This window comes from Hirundo rustica, chromosome 13, assembly GCF_015227805.2.
Source record: "Hirundo rustica isolate bHirRus1 chromosome 13, bHirRus1.pri.v3, whole genome shotgun sequence".
NCBI lineage: Eukaryota > Metazoa > Chordata > Aves > Passeriformes > Hirundinidae > Hirundo > Hirundo rustica.
The window spans coordinates 17,091,849-17,109,961 of record NC_053462.1 but is presented as its reverse complement, the minus strand read 5'-3'; the positions used below and the strand labels follow the sequence as shown (position 1 = coordinate 17,109,961).

Sequence of the window (18,113 nt, the reverse complement as noted above, 5' to 3'; positions counted from 1 at the left end):
TAACAATGGTAGAGAGAGCCTATTAGGAATTAAACACTTGAGCTTGGCCATTCTTCATTTCTTATTAAGAGAAGGGGAGGGAGAAAGAATTAGTGTAGCCTTGTGATGTGGCATCTACAGCTAAAGTCTGAACTTTACAAAATTAGCCAGAATACGATTGAGTATCAGCCTGAAAATAGTGTCTAACAAGCTTGAAGAGTATTCAGACTTCTCCCACCAGCCTGCTGGGAACTTCCCATCTGCAAAACACTTCAAGAGAAACTCCATATATTTCACAACCACATCTGAACTGTGTGTGTACATATTTATATTTATTTTACTGTCTCTTGCTTCTCTTTTCCCATGGCCAAGAAACACAGTCCATGATTTCATTCTTTTAATTTTCCTATTTTTTTTCTTTTTTAATAGACAACTCTGCCTGTTGTTCAAAAAAATCAATATTTTTCATATCCGACAATCCGGTGTTAAGACCTGAGGAGTTCACGGGGAGCTGTTGAGTGAACATTACTCATATGAACAGCTCTTAAACGTTGGTAATAAGTCACAGTACAAATTTCCAATAATTTAATTCAAAAACTCTGTTCCAGTGCTTTGTTCCATGTGTCTCTGCCTCCAGGTTTGACCATATAAAGACACTTCCATGATTCTGCCAGCTGATGTGACATTTACATGTTGTGTTCTCTCATTTAAGATGCTGAAATCTGCAGCAAAGCTGAATAACTCACCCAGTAAGAGTTGTGTGTTGGTAGAAAAGTGCGTGAGACTTGTCCTTTTCTTCTTGGATTTGTCCATGTCTGTGGATCCCTGGAGCTGGTGACATGAGTGCCCTAAAGGCACTGCAAAGATTTTTATTCAGCATAATGTTTTGCCATAAAATTAGCTTGTGATCTTATGAATGCTCTCTTTCCAGTCTCTTTCTTTTGACTATTAATTTAATTCCAGGTGTATGAAAACATTAAATAAAACTGGTGCTTTGCAAAGAAGTACTTTAGACCATGAAGGCTTTTAGTTTTCCTTGAGAGCACCAGAGACAGCTGAAACTAGAGACAGTGTTTTCCTGTTTCATTATTTGCTTCCCCATGTAGAGTTAAAAAAAAAAAAAAAAAAAAAAAGTGTTTCTATTCCTTTGTGCCTTCCTTGTGGTCTGGGAGTCTTGCACTGCTCGTCTGGCACTATCTTGGAATATCAGCTCTAGACACAGGTCAGCAGTTTGGCCACTGAGACATGGATCCGAGTTTCACAATTATCTTGTCTGGGTCAGCATGTGGCTCCTTTCCAGAACTGCCTTCCAGTCTTACAGGATTTGAGTTTGGAACGCTTTTCATCTCGTTTTTAACAGCAAGAAGCTCAAAAACCGCTGCTCAATTCTCTTGTGATTGCTGCGGGTTGTTTATGCACCCAAAATTAGAGACAGTGATGGTGTAGAAATTGGGGACATTGTTTTTGTTACTGTGTAAAGAATTGCTGCTTGTCCTGTGAGGCTTTGAGAACATTTGCATCATGCTTTGAACAGGAAAGCGAGAGTAAATTGTGTGTTTATTATTCCTAAGAGGTGTTAATTAGGATGCCATTCATAAGCACATTTTCTCTCTGGTTAGTAATATGCTGACCGAAAACCTTGGCAAAGTAAGAGAGTTCTGATACTTATCAGTCAACCTCTTTAGAAGCAAGCCTGTGTGTTATGAGGTCTCTTGCTCCTCTCCCTTAAGGATATTTACTCTTCCTAAATTATTATTCATGGTCCCCTCATTTTGACAGAAAAATTGCTTTCATGGTGTTTTAATTCTGCTGCTGGAGACAAGAGGTTCCTCTTTCCAGTGGACAGCAGAAACAAATTCATCTCCAGGAGAAATCAGTGTTTCTTTCCTTGGATGCAGACAAGCTGAAGGAGTGAATGTGTAGGGAATGAGCAGGCTTCTGTAGAGTTGTGCCACGGTGGGAAGGACAGCTTTGTTCACTGGATTCTCTTTGTGCTTTGGAGGGTTGGAAGCTCCCCTTGCAGGGAGGGTTTGAATTGGGGGAGTGTTGTGAACCCTTTCTTGTGAGCCCGTGTGAGGTCACGGGGCAGGATGACGCAGATTTTAGCAGCAGTGGTGATGCAATAGCTACCCCAGAAAGAGCTCCAGACTTTCTGCCCATGGGCAAGGAGCTGGGTGGATTGACTCTGCCTTCTCATTTCCAGCTGCAGCACTGAGCTAAGGAACCTAAAACAGATCCCTGAGCTCCGCATGCTGCGAGTCCGCGTGGGGATGGAGTCCCAGGGAAGGGAAACATCGTCCTGGAAAAGTGTGTAATGCTGGGAAAGGTGGGAAGGGCCAGAGCCAGAGCCTGGCTTTAGCTGGAGCAGGCAGTGACACAGGAGCCTGTGGCTGTGACACTGAGCAGAGAGCTCTGAGCAGCTCTGGTTCAGTCCCAGCAGACTTTCAGCAAGACATTTAATCCCTCTCTGTTCCTCATCTTTCCACCTAGAAGGGAGTGATAAACTTTCCTTTATCCCCAAGCTCCCAGGAGTCTGTTTAGATGGCGAGATCTCTGAGGGAGAGAAAACACCCGGCACAGTGAGGCCCCTTTGTCAGATAGATGCCATTATAATCCCTGTAATCGGAAGCGCCGCTCACCTGCCCAGCACATCTCTCCCAGCCTGGGAGTTTCCAGATCTTGACCTCTCCCAGGACTGGTTCCTAACAGCTGTGCAGACAAGCTTTCCTATGTCCCACGAGTTTCTGAGAGTCTAAAATTTGCACCTTTATAACAATTTCATTTTATTTCAGTTTCTATTTTTTTTTTTCTGTATAAATTCCTTAAGAGTTCAGTTGAGAAAGCATTTCTTCTTCTTTTTTTTTTTTTATTTAAGTAATTTTAATTTTTTATTGAAACTCTACTTCTCAACAGCCATCTCGCTTTTTAAAATTTTATTTTGCCCTTGGAAATATTTCAAACTGGGAGCTGATCCAAAGATGACCTTTCCCCACAGACAGTTTCAACAAATCAATATTTTTCCAGTGTGAAATATCTATCATTGGAAAATCCTCACTGGCACTTCTTGAACGCTGTAGGGAATGCTTTGCAGGCAGGGACCTGCCATCTGAAAGCCGCTTGCTGAATGCAGAATTAGCACTAGTGCAGTTCTTTTGATGGCTTCTTCTGTATCAGTATGAGCTCTGAGCTGCCACTCACATACATCAACTTCCTTTCAAGTCCTGCCATTTCTCACTTGGATATTTCCCCACAAAGCTGGCTGTTTAACCATTAAAAAGTCACTTCGACTGCTTTGCTGTTTAATGGGGAGTTTTGTTTGGGTTCCTATTGTAGCTGAGGAGGATACATGATCTCTTTTGAAAAGAGCTATTAACATGATAAAACATCTTGGGAGCATACAATCCCAAAGCTGAGGGTTTCATCTTTCCTGGGGTATCTGAACACTATTAAATGCAGGGGACTGGGCTAACGAGGGCCTGGGCTTTGTAGTGGTGTGGCACCAGAACATAGAGCTCAGCGCCGTTACCAGATTTTTCTGTAACTGTTTCTGGAAATATGCTTTGCATTTAGGATTCTGAATCAAATACAGGGATGCTAAAAAAAAATCCGATGTTTTCCATACCTCAGACATGGGAGATTTCAGGAAGGTTGGTGTTGCTGAGAGAGGTATTTCCTTTGTTTATCTCCATACAATTATGTGTGTGTATACATGTACATGCAGGCATAAACACACATATATATACATGCACCACACCCACCTGTACGTGAATATTTACACACTCTGTATCCCTACTCTGGGCTGTTCTGCAGGTGCAAACACACATATTTGAGGTGGTCTCTTCCCATTGCTTCCCCATGCCATGGCTCACACTTGGGCTTGTGACCTGGCTTTATCACCTTCCCCTATGGAAGGTGGACTATGGAGAGATTTTGGTTGCTATCCAAAACCGTACAAAAAGCTGTTTCATTTTTATGACTTTGTTTCTACCACCACACACTCTGTCTTCCCAGTTTTACATCAAAGAGCAGAAATTAACCCTCATTTATGTGCAGTTTATGATCCAGGGTCCTGAAGCTAAAGCTGAACAAACACTGGTCTTGCATAATGCACAGATATTTAGCAATGGTGTTCATCTGTGTCTAGAACAACTTCTTTAGGGGCGTAGTGAATTCCATCACATCTTCAGCCAGGATGTTCCTCTGACAGAAAGCAGAAGCAGAGGGTTTCCTTCTGGGGGCAAAATTTCTGTCTGGGTCATTCAAGAGATTTGGCTGGAGTGTTTCTCCACACATTTTGCTCTGGAGTTTTGTGGTTATATGCAAGAGAGGGGCTGAAGACTGGAAAAGTGGAAATACTTGCTGTCTGCATCTTTCATTTCCAAAGCTTCCTTTCATTTTACCTATCAAAATTGTCCCCAGCCACAGTTTGGAAGGAGGTTTTGCTGGTAGTGCTTTCACACTGTGGTTTATTGCCTAGATTTGTGTTCTTCCTGTGATGCTCATGGATGGGTAATTGAAGTACTTTTTGATTTTAGTCCTCCTCAGAAGGCAGGGGGTGGAGAATCGGGGAGTTATGGGGTGGAACAATGAATTTCTCAGTAAGCTACGGAATCTCTGCCTTGTCAGTCCTTCTGCCTCAGTATACCTATCAGTAAAACAGTGTGTGATGTCCTCATGGCTAATTGGTGCTTAAGTGCTTTCAGAGTTGTGGGTAAACCACTAATTAGTCACAGTCATTTAGTCAAAATTACTAAAGACTGATATTTTCCCATATGCTCTATTTGTTCAGGGAAGATGTCTTGAAAATTCATTGATTTAGGTTTCCCTGGAGTATTTGCTGTTGTTTGTTTGTTTGACAATGGCTTTCTGCATTGTGGTTAATACAGATGCTGAATTGTGCTGTCTGCTTCCTGTTCTTGTGAATGTTCTTTGGGTTTAAATAGTGCAAAATCCTCTTTCCAGAAAGAAATGTGGAAATGGATCAGGATGCAAATACTGCTGTGATAACTATTTTGTTTCAGTATGTTCTACATCATCGCTGGGACTGGGATTTATCTCGTCTGCACCCTCTCTTGTACAGATCTATTTTATAGAGACATGGTCTGTTTTATAGAGACATACCAACATGCCTGTACACAGAACACACATGCATCCACAGTCTCTTACATTACATTGGGGAAGAACCATGAGGCTGAAGCGTGTTGACTCGACTATTTAATGAGGTGCAATAAATCTTGACAAGACCAGCTGGCACTAGAGTCAGGTTTCTCATCTTTTTACCATTACATTGAAATGTGAACAATAGTGGAAAGAAATGTAACTCCTCTTTGTTGTTCTTTTTGGTACTGAGCTATGAATTGAAATCATCCACTTTCATGGAATGTAAAGCATGGTGGATGCTGTGGAAAATGTTACTGATGCAGAGTTCCCTTTTCCTGGTGCTTTTTCTTAAATTCTGAAATCGTTTTGATCTGGCAGGTCACAGTTGTGGTCAGCACTGAGATCCCCACAGCACACACTGGCTGAGCAGAGCAGCAGCACTGGAGAATGATCCCCAGAATATTCCCAGTCTTTGACCCTGCCTGTCACCAAGCTCCTCCTTTGCTGCACAGCACACCATGACATCCTTTCCTCTTGCTCATTCCACCTTCTCCCCAGGGGCATTGCTGGCTGATTATTGCTACCACCAGCTGTAGTTACCCGAGTATCTTTTTTTAAAAACAGGAGTAATTAAGCATCTTGGACATCTAAGCATTTGGCATGGTTCCAAAGCACCCAGTGTGGCCTCCCATATAGGATTCCTTTTTAATGGACCAGATTTATTCTTGTGAAAAGAAATCTCTTTAAATAGCACATTTTTTGTTCGGGGTAGGTTTTGTTCCTGTCAGTGGCATCCATCAATCTCTTTCATGTTTCCAGCTTCACCACTTAATGCCAATCAACCTTTAAAAAATAATTGCTCCCAAACCAACTGGATGCCTCTGGATTCACTTGAGAAGGACTGCCTGAGCTTTGAAGTGTATCCCATAATGATGGCTGGCATCTCCAAAAGCAATAACTGCACCTCCTTGCTTTGTGATTACAGCATTTGATGTGTGCTGGGCTCTGGTGCCTGGTGGAAGGAGACACATCCTGTAAAACCAAGTTGGACCCCCCTCTGGATGGCACCGAATGTGGCGCAGACAAGGTAATCAGAATGCTCAGCAGCAGACACTTTCTGTTTCCCACCATTGGGAATAATGCTTCCAAGATGTTCAGTATTTAACATAAACCCATAGCTGCTCATGTTCTGGGTTGTATTTGAGGTGCAAAGTGTGCAGAGCATTTAGCCTGACATTTGGGGAGTGGTGGAAGAAGGGGAAATAAAAAGAGGCTACTTAAAAACTTTATACTTTCTACAAGTAGCTCAAAATAATGGAGCTCAAATTCAGTGATGTTCTGTTCTTTTTGAGGTATAATTTGCTGTATTTATTTATATATGTATTTTTTGTAACTTGAACTGGTTTGGTAACTCTCAGCCCCCTACTTACTGGTTTTGGACTCTAAATTTTTTTTTTTCCTATGGTATAATTGGGGGAGGTAAAGAAGGGTAAAATTAAGAAGCTGGTTGCTGAAGTCAGGGATTGGAACCTTTTCTTTGCTTGCAAATAAAGATAAAAAATGAGAAGAAAAACTGGGTCATAGAAACCATGACAAGGAAATGGGAAAAAAAGGGGTTTTAGGCCCATGTTTTTCTAACTGGAGGAGTCCTTTTTTAAGGCTTTTTAGCAGTGCTTACTGTGTCACAGTAAGCTTACTGGACAGGCCAAGTTTGCTGCTTGGTCAGGAGCCAGCACAACCTATTAGAATCAGAGGGGCTTGGGGCTTTAGCCAAGTTAGGTTCAAAATACAAAATACTTCAATCATTTTGTACATCCTGGGAGCAGTGCTGATGAAGGCATTGCTTTGGGGCATAATTTCTTGGACTCCGTTTCTGTGAATTGTGGGGCTTTAAGTCTTAGTACTTAGATAATTATCTGCTTTATAAAGTAAGGGGCTCTGTTCTGTGATTGTTTTTTTAATGACAGAACTCCCTTCAGGGGCTTGTTGAGAGCGACACTTCAATTTCTACGTTTCGCCTCCTCCCTTCCTCCTTCTCCTACTGCCATCTCACCAAAGCCTCAAACCCCCGGAAACAGAAATGTGGGCTTGTTGCAGTCCCTCAGACATCCTTTAAAGCCCACCTGTGCAAGGTCAGGGCTTCTTCCCAGGCTGAGCTAACGTGATTGCCTTGCAGTGGTGCCGAGCTGGGGAGTGTGTCAGTAAAACCCCCATCCCTGAGCACGTGGACGGGGACTGGAGCGTGTGGAGCCAGTGGAGCATGTGCAGCCGGACGTGCGGAACTGGGGTGCGCTTCAGGCAGCGGAAATGCGACAATCCCCCGTAAGTCCTCGCGCCATCCTGGCTCCCTTTGCCATGCTGGCAGCCTTTGCCCTCTTGGCCAACCCTTGCTGCAAGAGTAGAGGGGAGAAATGAGCAGCAGAGCTGTGCAGAGGCCCTGAGAAATTTCACCAGGTCAGAATCCTGGAGTGACTTGGAATAGATTGTGTGGAAGTGGCCTGAAGGGTCACCTTTGGAAGTTTCCCATTGCAGTGACTCAAAGGCAGATACAGTTGAATTAGATACATGAAGTTTGGCAGCAAAAATGATGTTGTGTTTCCTCTCCAGCACTACAGTGAACGTAGAGGGGCTGATCTGGATCTACAGACCAGAGTGAGCCAATGTGCCTTAGAGATGACTTTTTCAGGGAGTGCTTGCTCAGGGCTTGGGGAGCAGTGCAGTGCCTGACAATGATCAGAGTGTCCCGGGGCTGTGTTGGCAGAGCCCCTTGGGATGCTCTGTAGGTCAGGATGTGCTGCATGAGAACAGGAAGGTTTCCATGCATGCAGAAAGCCCCAGGTGCTGTTTAGTTCCTGCACTGTGACTACAAACAAGCTGATGCTCTCTGCATGGGGTGGGTTTTTTTCTGGTTCAGGATGAAATGTAGGTGTTGACCTTCATCCCTCAGGTCAGTTGAGGCCCATCTGGAAGTCTCTTCATCGTTTTGGGGTCCTGAAGAGGTTACAATGGTGCCATTTAACTGGCCACCCCAATTGTGTTTATTATAACTTCACAGCTTTAGGAGCAGCCCCTCAAGTGGGGTATCTCTGACTTTATTCAGATTTTATGTTTTCCTCTACACACAAAGTACCCAAAGCTTTTCTTTTTAAATTGGGGCTGAAATTCTGCATAGCAGCACAGTCACTTCAAAGACATGCCCAGATGATGGATAGGCTCACAATTGGTGCTGTTGACCCATAATAATGTGAAAAGAATATTTTTGTTTTTTCCTCTCCTTATCTGAGCTGCAGTTGCATGTCTGTAGTATCCAGGTTTGATTTTGACCAGCTCATTTTCCTGAAAAAGGGACTGAGCTGGTTTCTTTGCTGTCAACTACAGTGCTGACCAAACCTAAATCCATTCATCATCGTTCCTTAAATTACAGGAAATGCTCCTTCCAACACAGCACACTGATTTTAAAATTCTCTTGCTCATATACATTCTTGGCTGGAGATACACACGTGATCTTCTTTTGCTTTAAATTCCTGGCCTCAGCCCACTTCTGCAGCTGGTTTATTCACTGTCCAAAAATATTGGCTAAGGGATTTATCTTTTATTTTGTATATATTTGGTCTTGGGATTTTTTTTTTTACAGGATTCTCTGCTCCTGCCAGCTGACTCTTGAGCCTGTGGGACTATCATTAAACCAGTTGCTTCACTGTTTGATTTGGTTTTTCCTCTCTCTAATTTCTTTGAGCATTTACATGCATTGCCTCCCCATGGTTGTAAGGAGTGTGTCATAAGCCAGTTTGCACGTGCAGACTTTGAGTTGTACTGCCTTGTGTTCTTGTCTAGGCTTTGGGCTGTTGTACTGAGGAGAAAACCACCGGCTTAAACAGAGCCTCCCTTCTCCAGTCCCCTCTTGTCATGTAAAAGGGTCACAGCAGCATAAATGGGCTTTGATTTCTTCAGTTCCATTAGTGGATGGATTCTCTTGGCATAAATACAGTGAAAGGTGGCTGTGGAGTTACCTACCAGAGATCTCACAGTCACTATTTCAGATGTGGGCCAGGGTGGCCTTGGGTTGCACAGTTTGTTGGAAATCCCAGGCAGTGCTTGGGACCTGGAATTCCACATTCCATGCTTACTTGTGCGTTTTGTTTGTATTTTGTTTTATTTTGCAAAGAAAATACAGGCTGTTGCTGAGAGTTTGAGTTTTCCTCCTTCTCCGAGATTCATAAATAAAAACAGATAGGTTTTGCAGGTTCCTAATTCTGATGTTGCATTAGTGGCCTTTTCTGTATGTTTAAAAGACAAATGTGTGGAATGGCATGGATTTCATGGATGGGGGTTATCTGCAGGACAGCTTTGTTTCTGGATACCCTGCTCACAGTGCAGTTACAGCTGCTTCTGTGGTATTTTACTTACAAGGAGCACACGTGCCGAAGAGATGTTTGGTGTGTCTCCATCCTCAGGAGTGTTTGAGGCAGGGGGCAAAGCAAGGGTGGGAAGGGGAGGATGGAACGTTCTGGATGTTTGGTGCTGAGCCTGGTTTTGTTCCTCACTGCAGGCCTGGGCCGGGTGGGAAGAACTGCCGGGGCGCCAGCGTGGAGCACACGGTGTGTGAGAACCTGCCCTGCCCCAAAGGGGTGCCCAGCTTCAGGGACCAGCAGTGCCAGGCCCACGACAGGTACACCAACAAGAAGAAAAGCCTCCTGACAGCTGTCATCGTGGATGGTGAGTTTTTTCATCTCTCTCTGTGACTCCTCGCTGTTCTTTCGCTGCAGTTTCTCATCTGCAGGGCTCCTATTGTTGGTGAGAAGGCTGCAATAGGCCCCCTTTGGCTACAGCTGAAAGACTAATTACAATTAATTGTTCTTGTTGCTGCCCTGCTGTTCTTTTAGCATTCTTAATAGAACATACAGAGTTGTCAGTGCTTTACTCATCTTTTTGAAATGCTGGGAGAGAAGTGGCTTAACCTGATTCCCAGTCTGAAGTTGGGAATTTCAGACTGGGAATCAGAGAGTTGGGAGTTTAAACATTAAAAAATTCCAATTAGTTTGGAACTGAAAAAAAAAAAAAAAAAAAAAAAAAAAAGGTGGATTCCCTGTGACATTTTTAAATTTATGTCACTTTGGGGCATCTCAGCATGATTACCTGTGATATTGCCTCAAACCCTTGTTGTATTTCTTTTCCCAGATAAGCCATGTGAGCTCTTCTGCTCCCCGCTGGGCAAGGATTCTCCCGTGCTGGTGACAGACAGGGTCCTGGATGGAACTCCCTGTGGGCCTTACGAGACAGACCTCTGTGTACATGGCAAGTGCCAGGTGCAGTAACTTTCTGTTGTTCCATTTCTAGTGTTAGGTTCGGTGTGGGCAGCACCGTGAGGGTGGTGGGTGGCTGTCCCTGAGGGGAGGGGACAGCCCTGTTTTACAGAGCCCTCTGCGAGTGCTCCATGGCCCTGTGTATTGGTCTGAGAATCTGAATGCCCGAGGTATGATATTATTCCTGAGCAGCTGGGAATGCTCAAAAGTCACATTTGCTTGTGTGCATGGCTTGGGTGGGAAGGGGCTTCTGTGAGGGGAGCAGATTGGAGAGGAAGTCTGGCCTGCTTAACTGCTCTTTTTTGGCTATTAGAGGAATCACTGATAGAAGCACTGAAGCTGCAAATCAGCTTACAAATTGTCACTAGAATGTTACAAACATTGTCTTGCCAGAATCATGATGCTTTTTGGGTCCGTCTCGTTCCTTCTTAGAAATATTGAGGAAGCTTTTCAGTACCAATTTCTCCCTGGCTCCTGCAGCTACATGAGCCAAAGTCTTCAAATTGAATTCCCTTTTCCTTAGAGTGATGGCCTATAACCATTGCAGTGATTATTTCCCTCTAACCAAATTAACACACCAAAATGAGGTGTGGGAGATCTCTGTAATAAAACTTCATGGTTTGCTGGGAGAGTTTGTAAAACATTGAATGCTAAGGAGGGCAGCTCTAAGACCTGCTGGTGCTTCAGGTTCCTTAAAAATTTAATGATGTCATGTAGACCCATATAAGATGGAGAGTTAATGTTTGGACAAGGGAGGGGAGATGAGAAAAGGTGTATTTAAAGATCACAAAAGACAGGAAGTTGTTTGGAGTGGGTGCTCCTGGTGATGGGCTCAGGTCATTTGTCACAGACAGTTTGACAGGGCAAGATCCTTCAGGAGTTTCCTCTCTCCTGATCATGGAGCACATGTTCAAAGTGTGCTGCACACACCACAGTGGTGAGAAAGTCAGTTCACTTAGCTACAGCAGCCTTGTCCGGGCTGGGTTCTTCCTGGCAGTTCTTCCCTTTGAGTTTCTCCTCATCTAGATTTTTAGTATTACCCAGCCCACTGTATCCACCAGAACAACTTCTTAGCATCCGCCTTTATTTCCACTAACTTCACTGATTTCCCCTGGGGGCACAGGGCACACCAAATTTGCCATTATTTCTGCTCTCTGTGAGTGTTTAAGAAATGCCCATTTTTATTGCTTTGAGCCTTCCAGGCAGGAAGATAAATGAACACAATACTCACCTGGGTGTGAGAGAGGCTTTGGGGGCATAAAGCAGCAAAGCAAAGACAGAAGTGAAAGATCTTTGGATTGAATTTTGCATGGCTGCAGGAGACACTTCCCACTGTTTCTTGACAAATGATGCTGAAGAGGCATTTTTAATTCACTCTAATTTATTCCAATGAAGAATATGAATAGCAACAGTCTGGGGAGCCAAATTTGATTCTTTATAATACAAAGTGCTTTGCACATAGAGCCAGGTTCATGGTGCATCCTAAGCTACTTAATTTTTCCCTGTTTTTGGCTATATCTGAAAAAAGCTAAAAAAACCCAACCCATTAATAACCTTTTATAGTCAGGCCAGCTGTGCACCTCCAGCTGTATGCCATTGACCATTACTCTGTGCTGGCCAGTTTTATTGCTCCAAACCTTCAGAACTGCCACAAATGGTAAATCAGGCATCATGGCAAGGAACGGTTTTTTTCATCCAGGGAGGATCAGTAGCCAGCTCCTTCCAAATGAATTCCTTTATGAGCACAGTGCACTGGAGGTACATCACGAAAAGCAAATTGCACTCTGAGTCGGGGGCAACTGCCTTTAACTGTGCAGAGAGGTGATGACAGCTGCAGAACATTCAGTCCATTTGCATCTGGCTGAGAAAAAATGTGAAATGATCAGTTCAAGCCGAGCAGATTTGAAAGCCCTGTGAACTCATTTATAATACTCCTCTGCCATATATATATGCAGTGCAGTGCTGAGAATTGCCATATGTGCCTGTGTACCCTATTTGCCACAGATACTTGTCTAACTAGCTGCCTATTAAACCAATTTAATTGCCATATTCATTTAATTACTCCTCTTCTTGTTTCTTTACCCAGCGTAGACAAAGCCTGGCAATAAGCATTGCAGGGGGCCTGGAGAAGAGAATAAGTGCTGAAATCAGAGGGTGGTATTATTGTTATTTATTTTCTTATGTAATCCTTCTAGTTAGAGGCTCTCAAAGGCAGGAATGACGCTGTCAGTGCAACAGACAAATTAGCAGTAACCATTGCCTGTGAACATCTAGCACAGGAAATGTAATAGATCTTCTCCCTTCATTAGATGCTCCTAAAGGCAGCTTGTGAATCGTTCTTGGCTGATGAATGAATGTAGATGAACATGGCAGAGAAAAAAACGTTGCAAAGAGAGGAGGGTTTTGAGAAGGAAAGCAGGAACAGATTCTCTGAAGCCTCAAAACGCCCCAAATACATTTGGGCACTAAGGGAATTTTCCTTCTGTTGTGCTTTGTGAAGTTACTACAGTTTCACTTTAAAGCTGAACTCCAATCTAAAAGGTGTCAATGAAGCCTTTGGTGTCAGCCTCACTATCCCTGAAACAAAACCATCAAAAGCAGCAGCATCTCTGTATTTATCCCTTACACCTAAAGGCAGCTGGAGTGAGTAAACTTGGTTATTACTTTGATCACGCATAGAAGCACCGAAGAGCAAAGTCTGCCCTAAATTTAACATAGGGGTTCCTAAATCACCTAGACTTTTTCTAGCCTTACTCCTTGTTTTTGAGATGAATCATAAGGTCTTAATTCAATTTTTTCCTTGTTTATTTGAGTTGGTTTTGAGGCTGACCACTTCAAATGCACCATTTTTTACCATCCTCTGAACAAACTAGATCCCCTGTTCAAAGCATATGTGGGTCTTTGACCTTTTCTCCTCAAAATACACATGGTCTTCTGTAGCAAGGAGAATTTTTTTTCTGCGGAGATTTTTCAGGGACAGAAAATCCATAGCAGGCTGAGGAACAAGAGCAGCCTGATGCGTTGGAGGAGGGTGAGTGCTCATTTAGGCTTTGCAGCAGTTTGCTTTCCCTGTCATGGACACTGCAGCCATGGGGAAGGTGGGGTGGGGCACTGCATCCTGCACCTCACACCGGGTTCATCTCCTATTTCTCTTCAAGGGACAAGCGGCTTTCAAGGAGAGGATTCCCTGAGGGTTTTGTTCTTCCCTGGGCCTGTGGGGTGTGTGTTTGATGAGAGAGCACTCATGAGAGCAGGGCCCTTTCTAACCCCTTACACTGCTTTGCTCTGTGCTGCTGAGGTTAATTCAAAACTGCTGGCAGGAGTGGAGCTAAAAAAAGTGTCAGATGTCACAGAGCAGAGGGGTGAGGAGAAGACAAGCTGCTCAGCTGACTGTTATGATGCACATGACCTTGTGCTGGCTTTTCTCAAAGGAGGATTAGTCTGAGCCCCATGACAGCATGAGAACTTTCCAGTGGGGACTACAGATTGTGCTTCAGGATGTAATTTAAGGTCTCTGTGAAAAGAGAGACCTCCTGTATAGCAGAACTGGGCTAGAGATCAAGGGCAGTCTTTGCTGTAATTTAACAATTTAGGAGGTGAAGAGGTTTTGGCTCTGTCTGCAGTTTTCTCCTGAGTGTTTTGTCATATCACACCTCCTTTCAACTGGCTGGTGAATCCCCAGTGTGTTTAATGATAATAAGCCACATATTAGGTTATCCTGGCACAACAAAATTGTTAAAGAACTACTTTCTTCTGAAAGTGATTGTCAGCTCTGTGAAAGGGGAGCACGAATTGGGAAGTGGACAGATTTTCAAAAATAGCTTCTGCAAACTGGACAGGCAGAATGGCAGGAGAGTGCCACAGGTGGCAGAGGAGAAATCAAAGTTGTCTACTGGACTTACTGCTGGCAAAGAGTTTTTTACATACTTAGTACCCACTTTTTGCATTTGATTGATGCCTGCAGTTCTGGCTTTGTCTCCTCACTTGAGTATTTTCCATGTATTATTCATATTCCTGCATTACAAACTGTGGTACAAGATGTTCCAGACTGGGTAGCTTGTCTCCATACAACAACTTGGCTTAGCACTGAACTTTGATAAATTATTTAGTGCATGTGCACAAAATCCAGAAGGATTGTCTGAACTACAGAAACCTGTTGTATAATTGCCTTTTTTGTTTTTTTTTTTCCACGCCTGGATCTGTAGCAATGTAATCTGAGGTCAAAAGGAGTATCAGGGATTTTGGTGAGTAAGGCACAGTAACAAAACCAGGTCCTAGTCGATATCCTACTAGTTTGTGGTGTACTTTGCAGTGGGATATGGAAAAAAAACCCCATGCTATTTCCTCCAATTTTTTTTCCATGTTATCCCATGGAAAGCATATAATGTAACAGAAGCAAAGGACTTCCTGGGATGGGAAAGAGCTTTGTATTATTTGCATGTTCTCTCATGAACACAGAGGTTTTGACACATAACTTTCAATATCTATATGTGAAAAATCAGGAATTATTGTGTCTAACACCCCTATGAGCTGCTGAGGTTTCTAAGCACAAAGTCAAAGGCAGGTGATATTGCAGATCTAATGCAGATCAGATAATGCTAATGAAAATAGAAGGTGTCTAACTCCTGATCCAGCAGAGCTTCTCTGATTCAGACAAAATTTGAAGGCTTGGGAAACAGCAGGAGGATATTTGCTGAACTAACTCCTACGTGGGCTCCAATCCTTAGCCCAAAATTTGTTGTGGAACAGAAATTGGAGTAACTCGGAGATGAACTGGTTGATTAGGGACCCAGACTCATCTCACCCAGGCCTGACAGCCACCCACAGCCCTCCATGGGGGCAGAGGTGTTTGAAACAACAAAATGAGAATTCTCTTCTGCTCAGATGTGAATGTGACTTGCTCACATCTGTACATTCCTGTTTCATGTGGTCCATCCCTGGAGGTATCAATGGACATTGGATATCATGGACAAAAGGAATTGGCAGTGTAGATGGATCTGTCATAACCAGCCTGCTCTGTACATGATTAATTTGTAAAGTGGCACACGTTGCATCAATATTTATATTTGATCCATTGAGACAGCCAGTTAGTTCAGCATATGGGAAGCATTACAGTTTTGTGAGTCTACAATGTCATTTCTTGCACAGAGTGGGTGTATATAACAAAAATAATTGTGTTTATGTAGCAAAACATACCCTCACAAGCTGTATCAATTGAGCTCTTTCACAGCCATTGAAAATACAAATAAAAATATCATTAAAAATATTCAAGCAATACAGAGAACAGTTCACACAGAAGAATCCAAGTGATATGTATTCAAAAGAGAAGAGTTTTCCTATGCTGGAGCCAGCTATGACTGAAGCTGGAAATACCACCCAACAAGCAGACTTTCAGATGTTTAATTATAAAAATGAGGAGGAAGGGGAGGGAGAGAAGGAAGGGTGGATGGTGATATAGGCTTAAAGAGAATTAATTTCAGGCCTTTGGCTCAGCCAATGTGCACTTACCTGCCAATTTAAAGGTCAGTGGCTAGACCCAAAACGTGGTGTCAGAGCAGGAGATTGCCTGGATGGAAGAGCCTTAAGAAACCTGTGGACGCATTTCTGACTGTCCATGCTGAGGACTTGAGGCCCCAAAAGACTCATTTTCATGTTTCTTGCCAGCATTCCCATGTTTTAAACTGCTTCCCTTCTCACCAGTCCATTCAAGAGTGATGGAACTGAAAGGATCCAGCAATTGCTGGATGGGCTGGTCCATGGACTCTGCTGATCTACAGGATAACTCTTGAGTCAGCAAACACACAGGATGTTACTGTTATTTACAAGGTCTTTCTTTCCTCAGAATGTAAAACTTCCCCTTTCTGCTTCTTAATTTAATAAACCCTCTTACCTTGATTGGTTGGATTGGACAAGAAGCAACACAAAGTGAGAGACGGCAAAGACCAAACAACTCCCTTGAACTATTTAGGTTTTTCTTTCTGCACTGTGAAAACTTGACTTTTGAGCAGTGAAACTTGGGCTTTTCCCTTTGCATATGGTGAATTAAGCCTTCACATTTTGGAAAGCTTTCTTCAGGCTGAGGACAGCTCTGTAGATAAAGCATGGGCAGTAGAAGACACAGAGTGTATTGTCAGTGGGAATCTGCTGATGTACATACTTGATGGTTTTTCCAGCCACTGCTGGAATCTCAGGGGCTCTCACACCTTGGAGAAATCTCTCAATTAAGAGCCCAAGGACTTGTGGCAGGTACTTTGCACCCACAAAGGGGATAGCCACTGGTTCTGGTCCTCCAGTCATGTCTCTTCCCCTTTGATCTACTTATTTTAAGAGTGGCTGTGGTGGTGGTTTTAAGAGTATTTTCCACTTGGGGAGTTCTCAAAGGATCAGAGTGATCAAGGTGGTCGCTGCAATGTGTTTCTAAGTGACTTTGCAGCTTTTGGAATCCACTGTCAGATCTTACCCAAAGCTGTTTCATTATGTACTGTTATTAAATGTACTGTTATTAAATGCACTTTCAGTTTGGAAATGATTGGAAGGCTTGGGGAGAGGGAAAGGGGCTCTAATGTTTATGTAGACAACACTAAAATGCTTCCAAGGTATTTTTTCCCCATAAAGTAGCAAGAATGCACCAATTTGCATCTTGAAGCCAAGAAAAAAATAGTGCTTTATTCTCTTAGAGATATTCCTTTGTAAGAAGCCATTTCTTGGTCCAGTCGTGATGGGGGCTTTAAGTGTCAAGGTCTGGACTGAGGGAAAAGTCTGATCTGTGGTTGGGAGCAATGGTGCCAGTGAAGAGGAGGGTGCAAGGGCCATTCCCAGTTCCTTCACTCACAGGGAACAGGGTGAAGATGAAAGGTTAAAAAACCAGCAAAGATATTGGGAGTTACATTTGTGGATTCAGTGGGTTCTTTCCATGCCCTTCAGAGAGGGCCTCTCTAGTCAAAGGGTGTCGGTGACCAAGTGAAGGTGTGAGGAAATGGCTCGTCCTGTGCCCCAGTCTCAGATGAGGGGACTCAGCCCTGCCAAGCTTTGCTGGCTTACACTGCTTTCCATTATCTGGGAAACGCCAGCGTGAATGCAGAGCATGTGATTGCCAACTCCCCATTCTTTCCCTGCCTCCAGTAGAGTCCTACAGACTCCTCATGTAGCTCTGGGAATAAGTGTGGTTCAACACTCATTATGTTCCCTTTATTCATCTGTGTGCTCACATAGTGCTAATAACAATGCAGCACAAGAAAAGATAGCACCAGAGCCTTAAATTAAACACAGCCTTTCCAGTATCTCAGCAGGGTGGCAGGCAGGAGTTTATTTCCAGCTGCCTTTCAGCAACCCCATTAATAAATCATCCTGATTTTCCTGGAAGGAGAACTGCTGGGACATCCTTCTGTTCTGGGGGCAGAATCACGTTCAATATCCCAAAATTATTTGTTGGACATGGGCGTGAAGTTTAGGCTTGAGAATTGGAACTGCCAGAAACTCCACTATCTTCTTCCTACCTCTTTTAACTCCCATTTATACGTTTGTACAGTTTTTTTTTCCCTGCTGTTCCTGTGCACCAATGTAGGTGCTGTGCCAGTTAATGAGCACCATTTCCCTGGTACGTGTTTAGGATGATCATCCTCTCCCAGCATGTCTGTCCCTAATGATTTACCCAGACAAGCTCTGCATCAGCACACGGTGGAACGTTGGCAGTCTTTGATCCCTGAAATACATCTGGACTCAGGCAGGGCC

The 18,113-nt window shown here is 43.5% G+C and overlaps 1 protein-coding gene across 2 annotated transcripts in view; it reads left to right on the top strand.

Annotated features, from left to right (window-relative positions):
• ADAMTS17 (ADAM metallopeptidase with thrombospondin type 1 motif 17) overlaps window positions 1–18,113 on the top strand; it is a 154,475-nt gene that overhangs the window by 85,712 nt on the left and 50,650 nt on the right. For both annotated transcript variants that reach the window (XM_040077603.2, XM_040077602.2), the window contains exons 11-14: window positions 6,065–6,166; window positions 7,256–7,401; window positions 9,629–9,795; window positions 10,258–10,385. In XM_040077603.2, the coding sequence (XP_039933537.1) occupies window positions 6,065–6,166; window positions 7,256–7,401; window positions 9,629–9,795; window positions 10,258–10,385 (543 nt within the window). The remainder of the gene's footprint in view (window positions 1–6,064; window positions 6,167–7,255; window positions 7,402–9,628; window positions 9,796–10,257; window positions 10,386–18,113) is intronic.